Here is a 13,153-nt window from a genome sequence, read left to right as displayed (position 1 = left end):
GAAAGACTTGGACCTAAAGTGGGAGAACAATAAATCTTGATAAATCATTTTCAAGAAAATCCTTATTTACATCTAAACAAATAAGCAGGATAGTCTTACCTCATAGAAAAATTCTTCCTCTGCATTTGCAAACATTAACGCAGCTTTCTTTTTGTTGCTAGGTTTCTTTTTGGAATTGTTTTTTCCTGCTTCCAGAAATGTCTTACTAATCAGAAGGTAAAAGTAGCACTTCCCACATGGCTTATTGGTTCTGTGTGCCCCCGCCAGTTCTTTCCTGCAAGGCACACACACAAGGTTTGTTTACCTGCTGGGTCAAGTGAAATCCATCAACAAACCAGAGTACAGAAAACCCGGTGAGGCATCTTCAGTGGGTTCTGCTGTGACGCAGGCATTCAATCTGAACACTTAGTCTACAGGAATGATTTTTATTTACATAATCAGTTGCATTTTAGATTATGTATTACTTTTTATAATACTATGATACATCTCTCACATTATGCTGATTTGTGGATATATAGCAACTAACAGATCAGATGAGTCTCAAATTCACTCAATGTATCACTGCTCTGCCTGTGCAGAAGTTAAAAATATATACGAATCTGAATTTTTGAATTTTTTAAAGCAATGAACATTTAACTGAAACACACAAAGGTATACAGCCACAACCAATGTCACTACAGCCTGTGACTACTACCACAGTCTCTAATTGCTAGAGTCTGGAACTAATTTCTGACATACTGCAGAAACTGCATAAACACACAACCTAAATTCTAGCAATGGAATCGCAACAAAGCCTTAATGTTTCTTCTTTCTGAAAATTAAACATAGCCTTGTGCATCTGGATGCCCTTGAACAAAAGAAGAAACTCAGAACAACCGTCCTCTTCAGCTTTCCTCTTTTTTTTTTTCTTTTTTTCGTTTGGAGACAAAATCTCACTCTGTTGCCCAGGCTGTAGAGTACAATGGCACAATCTCGGCTCACTGCAACCTCTGCCTGCCAGGTTCACACGATTTTCGTGCCTAAGCCTCCTGAGTAGCTGGGATTACAGGTCTGCACCACCATACCCGGCTAATTTTTTGTGGGTGTATTTTTAGTAGAATTGGGGTTTCGCCATGTTGGCCAGGCTGGTCTCAAACTCCTAGCCTCAAGTGATCTGCTAGCTTCGGCCTCCCAAAGTGTTGGAATTACAGGTGTCAGCCACCACACCTGGCCTTTTCAAAAAAAAAAAAAAAAAAAAAAGATAGGGTCTTGTAATTTTGCCCAGGCTGGCGTGCAGTGGCTATTCACAGGCACAATCATAGTATACTGCAGCCTGGAACTCCTGGCCTCAAGCATTCCCCCTGCCTCAGCCTCCTGAGTAGCTGGGACTACAGGCGTGCACCACTGCGCTTGGCTCACTTCAGCTTTAACAGGACTAGGAGAAAGCAAATCACCCTCCTATAAAACCAAATAAATGTGAGCTCCGCTGATCAGAAAAAAAGAAAACCAAAAAAAAACAAAAACCACTTAAGGCACCAGAAGCACAATCTGAGCTACAGCTGAGAGAGCAGGGAGCAGGAGATAAGAAGCACCGAATCCCTAGGAAAAAACAGCAAACGTAAAGGTTTCCAGAGTAGAGTTGCATTCCTACAGCTATTTAAAGGAAAACCACAACGCAAGGGCTATGACCTCTGAGAAAGAATATTCTATAAAGAACCTGTCTAGGCCAAGTGCTGTGACTGACACCTGTAATCCCAACACTGGGAGGCCGAGGCAGGAAGATCACTTTAGCCTAGGAGTTCAAGACCAGCCTGGGCAATGTAGCAAGACCCTGTCTCTACCGAAAAAAAAAAAAATTTAAATTAGATAGAAATAAATAAGAGAATCTGCCTATATTTTGTCCTCTATTGCAAAGCACAGACAATACAATTCTTAGTACACTCAGTTTGCTAGATTTCACAGCTACATTTGAAATATTTTTGTAAACTTAAAACTTCTGGATTAAAAAATAGAATAACAAAAACCCTGAAAAGCTAGCCACAGTATCAGGACTATGGTTTCCTTAGTTATGAAACATACCAATAGAATTTGGGAACTTTACCAGTTTTGTTATTGTTGTAATTGTTCATTATTTTATTCATGTTGCAGAAAGCTATCTTGTGAAGGTGGAAAACTTCAATCAAATGGGGATGCAAAGTCTATATGAAATTATCTACTTATATATCACTTAAATCTTAAGTTAAAATTTCATGATTATTGTCACAAACTCTTCAAAAAGCCAGTTGTTAATAATGTATGTACTTCATAGGATGTTTCTTCCACTCCCCTCACACTAAACCCGCTTAAACCAAGGACAGAACTCTTTCTATATCTACATATTCTACTTAAATGACATTTCTGAATCTATTTGAAAAAAAAATTACTGTTCAAAGATATTTTCCCAGAATCTCTTACTGAAGCTGCTGGTACATGGGCAGAGCGATCTGTGGAGGGACATTAATGAATCTTTCACTTAGGAGAAGGCCCACAGGCTTGGTGGTGTCGTTTAAAAACTTGTCCAGCTGTTCAACCATGCTCTTTTCACAGTTCTTCTCACAGAAGCGTAGAACCAACTCTTGAATTTGTTCAACACACTGGGTACCCTAGAAAGCAAAGAGAAAGCTTGTTTCCTATTACAAGCCATCACATAGAGGACAAAACCTGAGAGCAAAAGCTATCACTTTTCATCTTACAGCTAAGGGCAGTTTCCTGCCATAGCCTTAACGTCTTGTATGTCTTCAGTGTTGACTGCTTAAGCATTTCTCAAAAGTAAATACACTGGTTATTTACCATCCCATGATGAGTGGTAAGAGAGTCATAATTAACATTCAGACACACTGGAATGGCAACTCTAGTCCATCTCATAAAGATAGATGGAAGTAACTGGAAAGTTTATTTCAAAATTAAAGACTAAGTGTAGCCTGCATCTAATTCTGAGGTGGGTAAGCAGCTGGTTTACTTTTTATTACAACTCATCAGAGAATCAATAAAAAGAGATGAATCAAAACAAAATAAAATCTCAGTAAATGCCCTCAACATTGAGGCAGCAAAGCCTGAGAATATCCCCACTACACAAGTAGCAAAGATAACAGCTGCAGAGACACAGCACAAACAGCTCCAACATCAGGACTGCAAAGCCAGATGATTCCCTAAACCACAGGGAGTAAACAACTTTAACTGGGTACAGACCCAACACCACCACCTTCATATTAAAAAAGGATTACAATAAGATTTCACAAGAGCACTTATCCCTATAGTTAATATCACTGTTTAACATAAAAGACATTTTCACCATGCATTAAATAAAAGTGGTTTTGGCCTAAGAAATAACCATTCAGATGCTATCCAGTGAAACCAACCTTTCTTTCAGTTAAATTTAAAAGGCTTATGAAACCAAAAACCTCATCTTCATCCATATCATCATTGCTGTCTTCTGAAACATCCGTTTGCTATTTTAAAAGAAAAAATATTTAAATGTTATATTTAGTATAATACCAAGAGTATAATACCAAGTCTTGGGATGTAGGCCTCATTTATCTTTTCACTTTTCAAAAGCAAAACTTTGTTTTACCACCGCCATCTTAGAAAGCATTGTATTTTAAATACTGTCACAGTTTTACCACCATCATCTTGGAAAGCATTGTATCTTAAATACTGTGTGACCTTGTTCATTTCGCTTTACCTCGACTCTGTTCCTCCTTTCAGATTCTGAACAGATTGAAATTTCTTTGTAGTAGATTCTTAAGTCATTTTCTTTTATCAGATTCTCAATATAATACAAATCCAGAAGAGATAAACCTCATGAAATAAAGCATTTTCATTTGTTTTCTACACAATTAGGCTGGAGCCAAGCCTTGCTTCTCTGCTGGCCCACAGCATTGTTTCATCTAAAACTCATGAGTTTCCAGAACACTTGTCAGTCTTGACCATTAGTGAAGCTAGGCAATGCTTGAGGGCCACTTACACCTACCACATTAGCAAGAGAGAAGGGGAAAAAAGAGAACCCCCCTGCCCTTTGTTCTATGATCCTAGGGACTGGCTCCACTGAACACTATGGGTAGTCCCTTTACTAAGAACAAGAAGTCTCTATCCTCAGGACACCTCAAGTGTCTCTGAAGAATCCCAAGAAGCCACAGTTACAACTGCAGAGCTATTGATGTGATTATCCATTTAAAGAGTGAATCCTGCCATTTGATAATAACCTCTTTCAAGGATAAAAATAACTGCTCCTCCTCCATATCCATTAGGTCTTCTAAGACACGAATCAGCTAGAGATCACATTTATTTGATGAAAGAGCAGGTGGTCTGCTTTTTCCCATTGCCCTAATAAAAGGAATGCCCCATAGGTTTAATTTCTCATTTTCTTTACATTGAGTGCCATAAAGTTACTAATATTGTCAGAAGCCTTGAAAAGTGTACACTGTATTTAGTAACAAGTATGTTGGTGACCCTATCACTCAGTGTCCGAATTTTAGTGGTGTAAAAGTCAGATAAGAGTGTCTGAAGAATGAATAGGAGGACAGGAAGTAGAAACCATGACTTAAGATTACTTTTCAAGAATTTTGGCTCTGAAGGTGATGTACTTAAGAGTGGAACATTAGACTGAATGGAGCTTTTGTTTGTTGTGTTTTTCACAACAGGCTAGGGAACAGGTGCTAGGAACAGGAAAAAGACATCAACAGTGACAGCTACACAAATGTAGCACATGTCAGCTGCCAGACACTGTTCTAAGCAGTCAGCAATTCATTTTGTTTACCCATGCACTCTACAAGATCGGTGCTAGTACCATCCTCATTTTCAGAGACAGAAATGGAAACAGATTAAGGTACTGTGGCAGACTGTATCTTTCACAGATGGCCCCAATGGATCTCTCCTTGGACATGCTCTTCTGACAAAGTGACCTAGGTACTTTTCTCATGGAGTGGTAGGATCAATGTGCCCTCCCCCTAGGTAGAAATTTGTATCTGTAAAGACTAAGCAAATGGTGGAAATGGCACTATATCACTTCTGCCTGCTTCTTTTGGGCAGCTTGCTCTTGGAAGCAAACCAATGCGTGACGAGGCCCACATGGAGAAGAACTAAGGCCCCTGGTCCAGAGTCCCAGCTAAGCTCCCGACAGACAGCTAGGGCTTACTTGCCAGTCATGTGAGTGAGCCATCTTGAAAGGGAATCCTCCAGCCCCTAGTCAAGCCACCCCAGCTAACATGATGGAGCAGGAGCACAGATGAGTTGTGCCCACTGAGCTCTGTCCAAACTGTAGATCCATTAGCCAAATAAATGACTATTGCTATTTTATGACACTAAGCTATGGGGTGGTTTGTTATACAAACAACAGATAACCCAAAGAACCACCAGATGATAAGCAGCAGAGCCAGGGTCTAAACCAGTCCTTATGTTGTTGAGCTCTCTACAACATCTATCTGATAAGGATGACCATCCCCTCCTCCTTCAAATGTTCTCTTTCTTGCCGTGTATGACATCACTGCACTATTGTTTCTTCTACTTCTCCTGTCATCCCTTTTAATCTCCTTTGCTGGCTCTGCCACTTATATTACTCATCCAAGTATTCTTGGTATTACTAAGGTGTCTGTCCCTTCCCTCCCTGTGCAATCTCAATCACTTCTACGACCTCAGTAACATTTACGACCAACTCCCAAGTCTCCAGGGCTCCACCTGCTACCCGGTATCTCACAGGTAACTCAAACTCAAAATGTACAAATCCAAATTCACATTCCCCCTCCTAATTTGACCTTCCTCCATGTTTGTTATCCTGTTTGCTCAAGCTAGAAACCTGGAAGTCATCCTTGACTCCTTTTCCTCTCACTTTCAGACTCAATCAGGGACTAAGCCTCATCATATTTCATCTCCCAAATATTTTCTAAATGAGCCCACTTCTCTCCCTCTCCATTGCCCCCACCTGGACTACTGCATTTAATAAGCTTGGATTTCTGCAATGACTTCTGATCAGTCTCCATTCCTCCAGTAATACTGCTTCCAATTTGAGCTAAACAGAATAAAGAACTCCTTTTTTTTTTTTTTTTTTTTTCAGATATAGGGTCTTGCTGTGTTGCCCGGCTAGAGTGCAGCGGCACAAAGCTCACCATGGCCTTCAACTTCTTGGCTCAAGAGATCCTCCTACCTCAGCCACCTGGGTAAAAAGACTACAGGCATATGCTACTATGCCCGGTTAATTTTTTGTTATTTTTTGCAGAGACAGAGTATTGCTATATTGTCTAGGATGGTCTTGAACTCCTGGCCTCAAGCAATCCTCCCACCTTTGCTTCCCAAAGTGCTGGGATTACAAGCATGGTGATGCCCAGCATGAACAGAATAAAGAACTCATTTAATCAGAATAAACACAATTATCCTACTTACCTTAATCACACTCCCAATATGGTTCTGTTGAATTAAGAGATCTGTTAGTTCTGCAGTGTTCACAGGAGCCTTTAGAAAAAGCTAAAAGGAGGAAAAAATTATTTTAAATTAAGATCAAAGCATGATTTCTAATAACTTCAAATCCTATATTCAAATACAAACAATGAAATTTCTGTGACTTAAGATGATGATCTAGAAAAGCAACCCCAAGAGGGAAAGAAAAGCCCAGGAGAGTCAAAGAAGCTAAAGATTAGGAAATTTCAGAAAAGAAGCAGTCAGTAGTAATATAGAAGTAATGGGGGAGGGGGAGAAAAAAGGGAGAAACGAGAGAGGATAAACTTAAGGCCAAAGAATTTGGTGAAAAGGACAGTAGAGCTATAAAGGCTAAAGAACCAAAGTCATATTATATGAGTAAAAGAATAAGGAGAAGCAGCAAGCATCAATTTTATAGCACCAAACAGCACAGTTATATGACTGTTACATAAGAATTGTGAATTAAAAAAAAAACAAAATAACTCTAATTAGCAGATGAAAGGAAATAATTCTTCCTTCCAGGCAAGGTGGAGAGGATAGAAATGGAAATTCTAAAAGATGAACTTGGGAGAGCCTGTATTGAATGACCTGAATTGTCTTTTTTTTTTTTTTTTAGAGACAGAGGCTCACTCTGTTGCCCAGACTGGAGCTCAATGGCACATTCATAGCTGCAGCCTTGAGCTCTTAGACTCAAGTAATCCTCCAGCCTCAGCCTCCTGAGGAGTTAGGACTAACGGTGTGTGCTACCACAGTTGGCTAATTTTTAATTTTTTTGTAGAGACAGGTTCTCATTATGTTGCCCAGGCTGGTCTCAAACTCCTGGGCTCAAGCGATCCTCTCACCTCGGCCTTCCAAAATGCTGAGATTATAGGCATGAACCACTGCACCCGGCCCCTGATTTTTCTTAGAAGAGGAAATTTATGCATAATAAATAAAAGACAATACCTGCTGCAGTAATTTCTTAATTCCGTCATAATCATTATCTGATAGGGAATAAGCTTCAAATTCAATATTCACTTCCTGTAAATAACACACAAAATAGTTGTTACCAGAAAAACTACAAACATCTAGACTTTAAAATAGGCAAACATTGCCAAGATTGCCATCTGTAAAGAATACAAAGCACCTTCACACTATTTCTTCAGGTGACACAAAAGCCTGAGAAAACAAAACACTCAGAGTAACCTAGTTTAAATGTTGAGAAAGTCCAGTTCAAATAAACCAGACACGGCAGCCACAAAGGATAAATTATTTTCCTGATTACAAAAAGGGTGGGCAAAAATCAAAATCACTTCAAAAGTCCCTGGAATTGCCTAGAGCTTGACTTAGCCCATGGATTTGAGGTTACACTACATTTGCTTAGCAAATATTTATTAAGTACCAATCCAGGTACCAAGCACTGTGCCAGGCACTCAAGATGAAAAGGTTAGTAAGGCAGACACAAATGATCCTGCTCTCGTGCAGCTTACGATTTAGGGAGGAATATAGGCATTAAGGAAATATTCATAGAAATAAATGTAAGTGCTATAAAACAAAGGTACACAATGTTGTAACAACTTAAAAAATAAGAAGTCAGTCAGGAAAGCCTTCCTTGAAGTGACATTTGAGCAAGGAACCGAGAAACAGCAAAGAGAGTTCCTGGTACAGGGAACAGCACAAACTAAGGCCCTAAGGCAGAAGGAAATACAATGAGTACAAGGGACTAGAAGAATGAATGTGTAGCTGGGCTCCCTGATCTCTATCTGCAAGACAACAGAATCTAGAAGATGGAACTAAAATGCCAAAAACAAAACCTAGTTGCTTTTAAACACTAACAAGATTAGTCCTTGAGGACCCTAAATCAGACCTTGATAAGTGACACAATGAACCTGGGGCTCTGATGAAATAATATATTTAAAGGCACTTCAGGTTTTAACGGTTTCAGAATTTAGGTCTTAGCTGAAGGACATCGCAGAGGAAATCAGACCTCCTTTTACTTTGACACCCTGACTATGTATATATTTAAGTCTTCCTTAATTGTAAACGTGCAAGGCCCTGGAATTGCTTAGAGCAATTCCAGCTCCAATTTGAACTCTTTAAGTCCAGCTTTGCAGACTTCAAATGCTAACTTAGCCAGATTATGTGAGCAGCAAAACACAAGAGGTCGGGTGGGAGTGTTCCAAACAGGATCAAACTAAACCAAATAACAAACTGTCATTATTCAGGACTTAAACTTATTCCTTATATATAAATACATTCTGTAAATAATGCTCATCTAGTGTTTTTTTCTTTGTCTAGACAGACATCTCGGACCTCTGTCCCTAACTATTATGGCACCACCAGGGAAATGGGCGGCAAATGGATTATCTGTCCAGCACCCTTTTCCTGGGTATGGGCTCATCTCCACATGGCTTCAGCAGGAACAGTCACGTTTGTAGAAAAGAGCCCTGTCCCTCATTCCCAGGTGATTTAGAATTAAGACTGTGGTGGTGTGATAGATTTCCCATGTTAACACAGGCAGCATTGATTTCTATAACCCAAAAGTAATAAAATAGCCAGTCAAAGTTCTAAGTGAAAAATGGTGAGATGGCATTCAAGGCATAGAGCCAAAGTAAAGATTTGTAAGGGAAGGAAGATTGATCACATACCCACACCATGGTGTCACCTCTAATCCTGCATCCATGCTTCTCTCCATGCTCCCCTCCATGCTCATCATGACTCATGATTACCTCTCTGATTTTATTTCCTATCACTCTCTCTTCCTTATTCTGATCCAGCCATCCAGGCTGCCTTTCCGTCCCTCAATTGTGAAGACTCTTGATTTTCTTGTAAATGAACTAGAAAGCCAATGCAGCATTCTGAGCAGAGGCCTGAGATCAGACCTATAAGATCTCTCTGACTGTAAGTGGAGTATAGACTGATTGTAGGGGAACAAAAATGGAGAAAAGAACGCCGGTTAAAAGCTGTTACATTAAATAGTAGTCCAGGCAAGAGATGATAGAGGTGTGGACTACGATGGTCTCAGAATTAGTGCTGAGAAATGTCTGGATAACAGGATTTACTGAAGGGCTGGATATAGGATGAGGAAAGGGAGGAATTAAAGTTAAGTCCCAGGTTTTGGGTTAGAGCAGCTGGTGACTTTAGGGGCCATTTATAGAAATGGTGACGATTAAGAGAGGGGCATGAATTATTATACAAATTCTGCTTTGGACAAGTTAAGGCTGAGGTATCTATTTAAACATTCAGTAGGCTGAAGGATCATTCAGTCCTAATTGTTTACTAAACAAATAATAAGTACCTATATTGCCAGGCACTACGGTAGGACCTAGTCTGAAGAAAGGAACACAGTTCTATGAGACTATGAAACCAAAGATTTACCCACGACTTGGGTCAGCTGCCCCAGGAGCCAGAAAATACAGCCTAGCTGAGATCTGAAGAAGGAAGGGAAAACTGCAGGATAAAGAAGAGCATTTGAAAAGGCTTCTACGGTAGAACGCGGCAGGAGCCTTCAAGAAACTGAGGGCCCAAGTGAGTGCCGCCTGCAGAGTGAAGAGGAGGACAGCTGCTGCCCCGAGGGGAGAGGGCCCCCTCTGCGAGCCCGGGGTGGCCGATTCAGGATCTGAGGCTTCAGCCTGAGAACTAAAGAGGGCGAGAAGAACACACCTGTTGTGGCGGGCTTTTTCGGGGAGGACGCGGGTTGGGAGGTTAACTGGACCGGACTAGACCTTTAAAAAATAACTATTATGGCTGCAGTGTGTTAAAGACCGAGGAGAAACCTGAGAAAGAACTTATCTCCAGTTTCTCCTCACAGACACTCAGGGTCAGGGAAGACCCTACGCTATTTTTACACAGCCTGGGCTTGCCAGGAAGTTTTTCTCAGGTATAAACCAACTAGGGGAGCGTGTCCTTCTCACCTTGTCAATGACCTCGTCCTCTTCATCCTTTTCCTTGTCACTGTCATCATCGTCTTCATCCTCATTTTCGACTTCATTTTCCTCTTCCTCGTCGCGCCGGACTGGGGGATCCGGCGGCTGCGGAACCCCACTTTCCATGGCACGCCGCTTAGACCTGGACGCCATGTTGCTGCTCACACTGCGCCTGCGCAGCTTCCCCTTGCCTGACCTTCCGGACCAGCCCATAGTAGCCAAGGGGGTGAGGAACTACGAAGAAGCTCGGCGCTGAGTGCACGTCAACCCCAATGCCCCTGCTGGGTTCCGCAGCCATGACCCCTTACGGTCACGTCCAGCTTGCCGTCCTATCTTGCTTTTTTCTTCTGCTTTCCACCCTCCATCACTCCTCCCAAAGCTTCCCCTCCCCTTCCCGTAGTGGTTCAACCCATCTAACCTCTGGCCTCATTCCATGGCCTGGATGTCGGTGCGCATGCGCGAGCGCCTAGCTGCGCGCAGCCACGCACGCGACCCCAGTCTGAGGTGCGGGGTCCTGGGCCCGGCGCGGGTGGCCGCCGCGGCCCCTCGGGCTGCGTGGGGAGGGGGCTTCCGCCCCTGTTGTCATTGCTCCTGCAGCCTCTTCGCTGGGACTGCGCGACACCGCCCCCCGACTGGGTGCCAGCTGTGTGCCAGGCCGGGTGCTGGGCACGGTCCCGTCTCTTAGCCCATTCGGGCCTCCCCAGCCCCGCGAGGTAGGTGTCGCCGCCCGCTGTACCGGTACAGACGCCGAGGCCCGCGGGCGTGCAGGGGCCCGGCCCCGGGCGGTGTGTGACACAGTGGGGTCAGGGCCCCGAGGCTTCTGCGGACCTGGTCCTACCCAGGCGGGGATGTCCGCTGCCGCTACCGCTGCGCCGGTGACGGAAGGCGCCTGCCCAGCCTACCCTCGCCGAGCTTCTGGAGCACATTTCTTGACCTAAAAGTTTTTTTAAAGCCGGCACCGCAATTAAAAATGCTTCGGCGGGGGGCCGGGCCCGGTGTCTCGCGCCTGTAATCCCAGCACTTAGGGAGGTCAAAGCGGGTGGATCACCAGAGGTCAGGAGTTCGAGACCAGCCTGGCCAACATGGCAAAACCTCATCTCTGCTAAAAGTACAAAAATTAGCCGGGTGTGGTGGCGGACACCTGTAATCCCAGCACTTTGGGAGGCCGAGATGGGTGGATCACTTGAGGTCAGGAGTTCGAGACCAGCCTGCCCAACATGGCGAAATCCCATCTCTACTAAAAATACAAAAACTAGCCAGGTGTGGTGGTGCGCGCCTGTAGTCCCAGCTACTCGGGAGGCTAAGGCAGGAGAATCGCATGAACCCAGGAGACGGAGGTTGCAGTGAGCCGAGATCGCGCCACCGCACTCCACACTCCAGCCTGGGCGACAGAGGGAGACCCTATCTAAAAAAAAAAAAAAAAAAAAAAAATGCTTCGGGGCCAGTGGGGTAGTCTAGGTTAAAGACCCGAGCCTATATGGAGAGAAGAGTGGAGGGGACTGCGGCCAACTGCAGAGCGAGCGCCAGCCCCTGTGGCAGGTGGGGATGCAGCCTGGGGCAGCCAGGTCTTCCCATTGCGAGAGAAACAGGGTTCATCAGCTTTCTAGGAATAAGATCTGCGGTTCTCAATTGATTTTTCTCTGTAAAATGAGGGGGGTGGGTTGGATATGTTTGATTCTAGGAATGGTGTGAGCTGCCCTAATAGGCTGCTTCTGTTTAAGCAGGGTAACATCTGATAAATCAGTGATCCTTCATCAGTAGGAGATGGCGTGCCCTAAAGGTCCCCAGGAGCCCAGATTGCCCATAATCGTGTTCTGTGAGTTCCGTCTTTCCTGGGAGTCTCTTGTCTACCCAGCCATGTCATGGATATTAAAGTAATACTTACACATCAGCGCTCCACATCTGATGGGGCAGCTTGAAATGGCCTCTTTGGGTCGCACAACTGCAAAAACATGTTCCTGTAATGGAGAAGAGAGGAAGCTGTCAAAAAAGACCCATCAGAAGGCTAAGATTAGAAAAAAGACTCAGAAAGACCATGTGAACATATCAATAGAGTTGCACTGAGATGCCATAGCCAATTTTTTTTTCCTGTTTCTTTATACTTTTTTTATGGTGGTAAAAGATACATAACATACATTTTACCATCTTAACTATTTTTAAAGATATGCATTCACATTGTGCAACCATCACCACCACTATCCATTGGCAGAACTCTTTTCATCTTGCAAAATTGAAACTCTGTAGTTAAACAGCTCCCTTATTTTCCCTCCATGACCTTTCTACTTTCCATCTTTATTAATTTGACTATTCTGGAAACCCCATGTAAGTGGAGTAACACAATATTCTTCCTTTTGTGACTATTTCATTTAGCATGATGTCTTCAAAGTTTATCCCATGCTGTAGCATGCATTAGGATTTCCTTCCTTGTTAAGGCTGAATAATACTCCATTGCATGTATAGACCACATTTTGTTTATCTACTTATCTGTCGGTAAACATTTTGATTACTTCTACATTTTAGCTGTTGTAAATAATGTTGCTATGAACATGAGTATCAAATATCTGTTCGAGTCCCTGCTTTCAATTCTTTGGGGTATGTATGTAGCAGGGGAATTGCTAGATCATATGGTAATTCTATGTTTATTTTTTTGAGGAACTATACTTTTTTGTAGTTTGCAAATCTTTCACAGTAAACAGGATCACTTTTGTAAGACAAGTAGGGGAAAAAGCCTTACTTTATGCCTTCAGATTAGTTCCCAGTGTTGAGCTCATGGTCAAAGTGTGAATTAGAATAGTGAATGTGAAAGTAAATACAGTGCTGAC

The 13,153-nt window shown here is 42.7% G+C and overlaps 2 protein-coding genes across 11 annotated transcripts in view; one reads left to right on the top strand and one right to left on the bottom strand.

The window, feature by feature from the left end:
* BCCIP (BRCA2 and CDKN1A interacting protein) overlaps positions 1–10,515 on the bottom strand; it is a 29,990-nt gene extending 19,475 nt beyond the window's left edge. For both annotated transcript variants that reach the window (XM_001139618.7, XM_003312819.6), the window contains exons 1-6: positions 10,320–10,515; positions 7,372–7,446; positions 6,394–6,474; positions 3,378–3,467; positions 2,434–2,621; positions 100–274 (exon numbers count right to left, since the gene is read on the bottom strand). In XM_001139618.7, coding sequence (XP_001139618.3) covers positions 100–274; positions 2,434–2,621; positions 3,378–3,467; positions 6,394–6,474; positions 7,372–7,446; positions 10,320–10,484 — 774 coding nt within the window. In that variant the 5' untranslated portion in view covers positions 10,485–10,515. The remainder of the gene's footprint in view (positions 1–99; positions 275–2,433; positions 2,622–3,377; positions 3,468–6,393; positions 6,475–7,371; positions 7,447–10,319) is intronic.
* Positions 10,516–10,742: 227 nt separating this feature from the next.
* UROS (uroporphyrinogen III synthase) overlaps positions 10,743–13,153 on the top strand; it is a 38,878-nt gene continuing 36,467 nt past the window's right edge. For 8 of the 9 annotated variants that reach the window (XR_010147068.1, XM_063782257.1, XM_063782255.1 and 5 more), the window contains exon 1: positions 10,760–11,044. The gene's annotated coding sequence lies outside the window, so the exon portion shown is untranslated. Of the gene's footprint in view, positions 11,045–13,153 lie in introns of all 9 variants that reach the window. The other variant, XM_054659984.2, reaches the window with a different exon arrangement.

The sequence above is a fragment of the Pan troglodytes genome, chromosome 8, assembly GCF_028858775.2.
Source record: "Pan troglodytes isolate AG18354 chromosome 8, NHGRI_mPanTro3-v2.0_pri, whole genome shotgun sequence".
NCBI lineage: Eukaryota > Metazoa > Chordata > Mammalia > Primates > Hominidae > Pan > Pan troglodytes.
The sequence above is the reverse complement of the archived record's forward strand: the minus strand, read 5'-3'. Positions and strand labels throughout refer to the sequence as shown.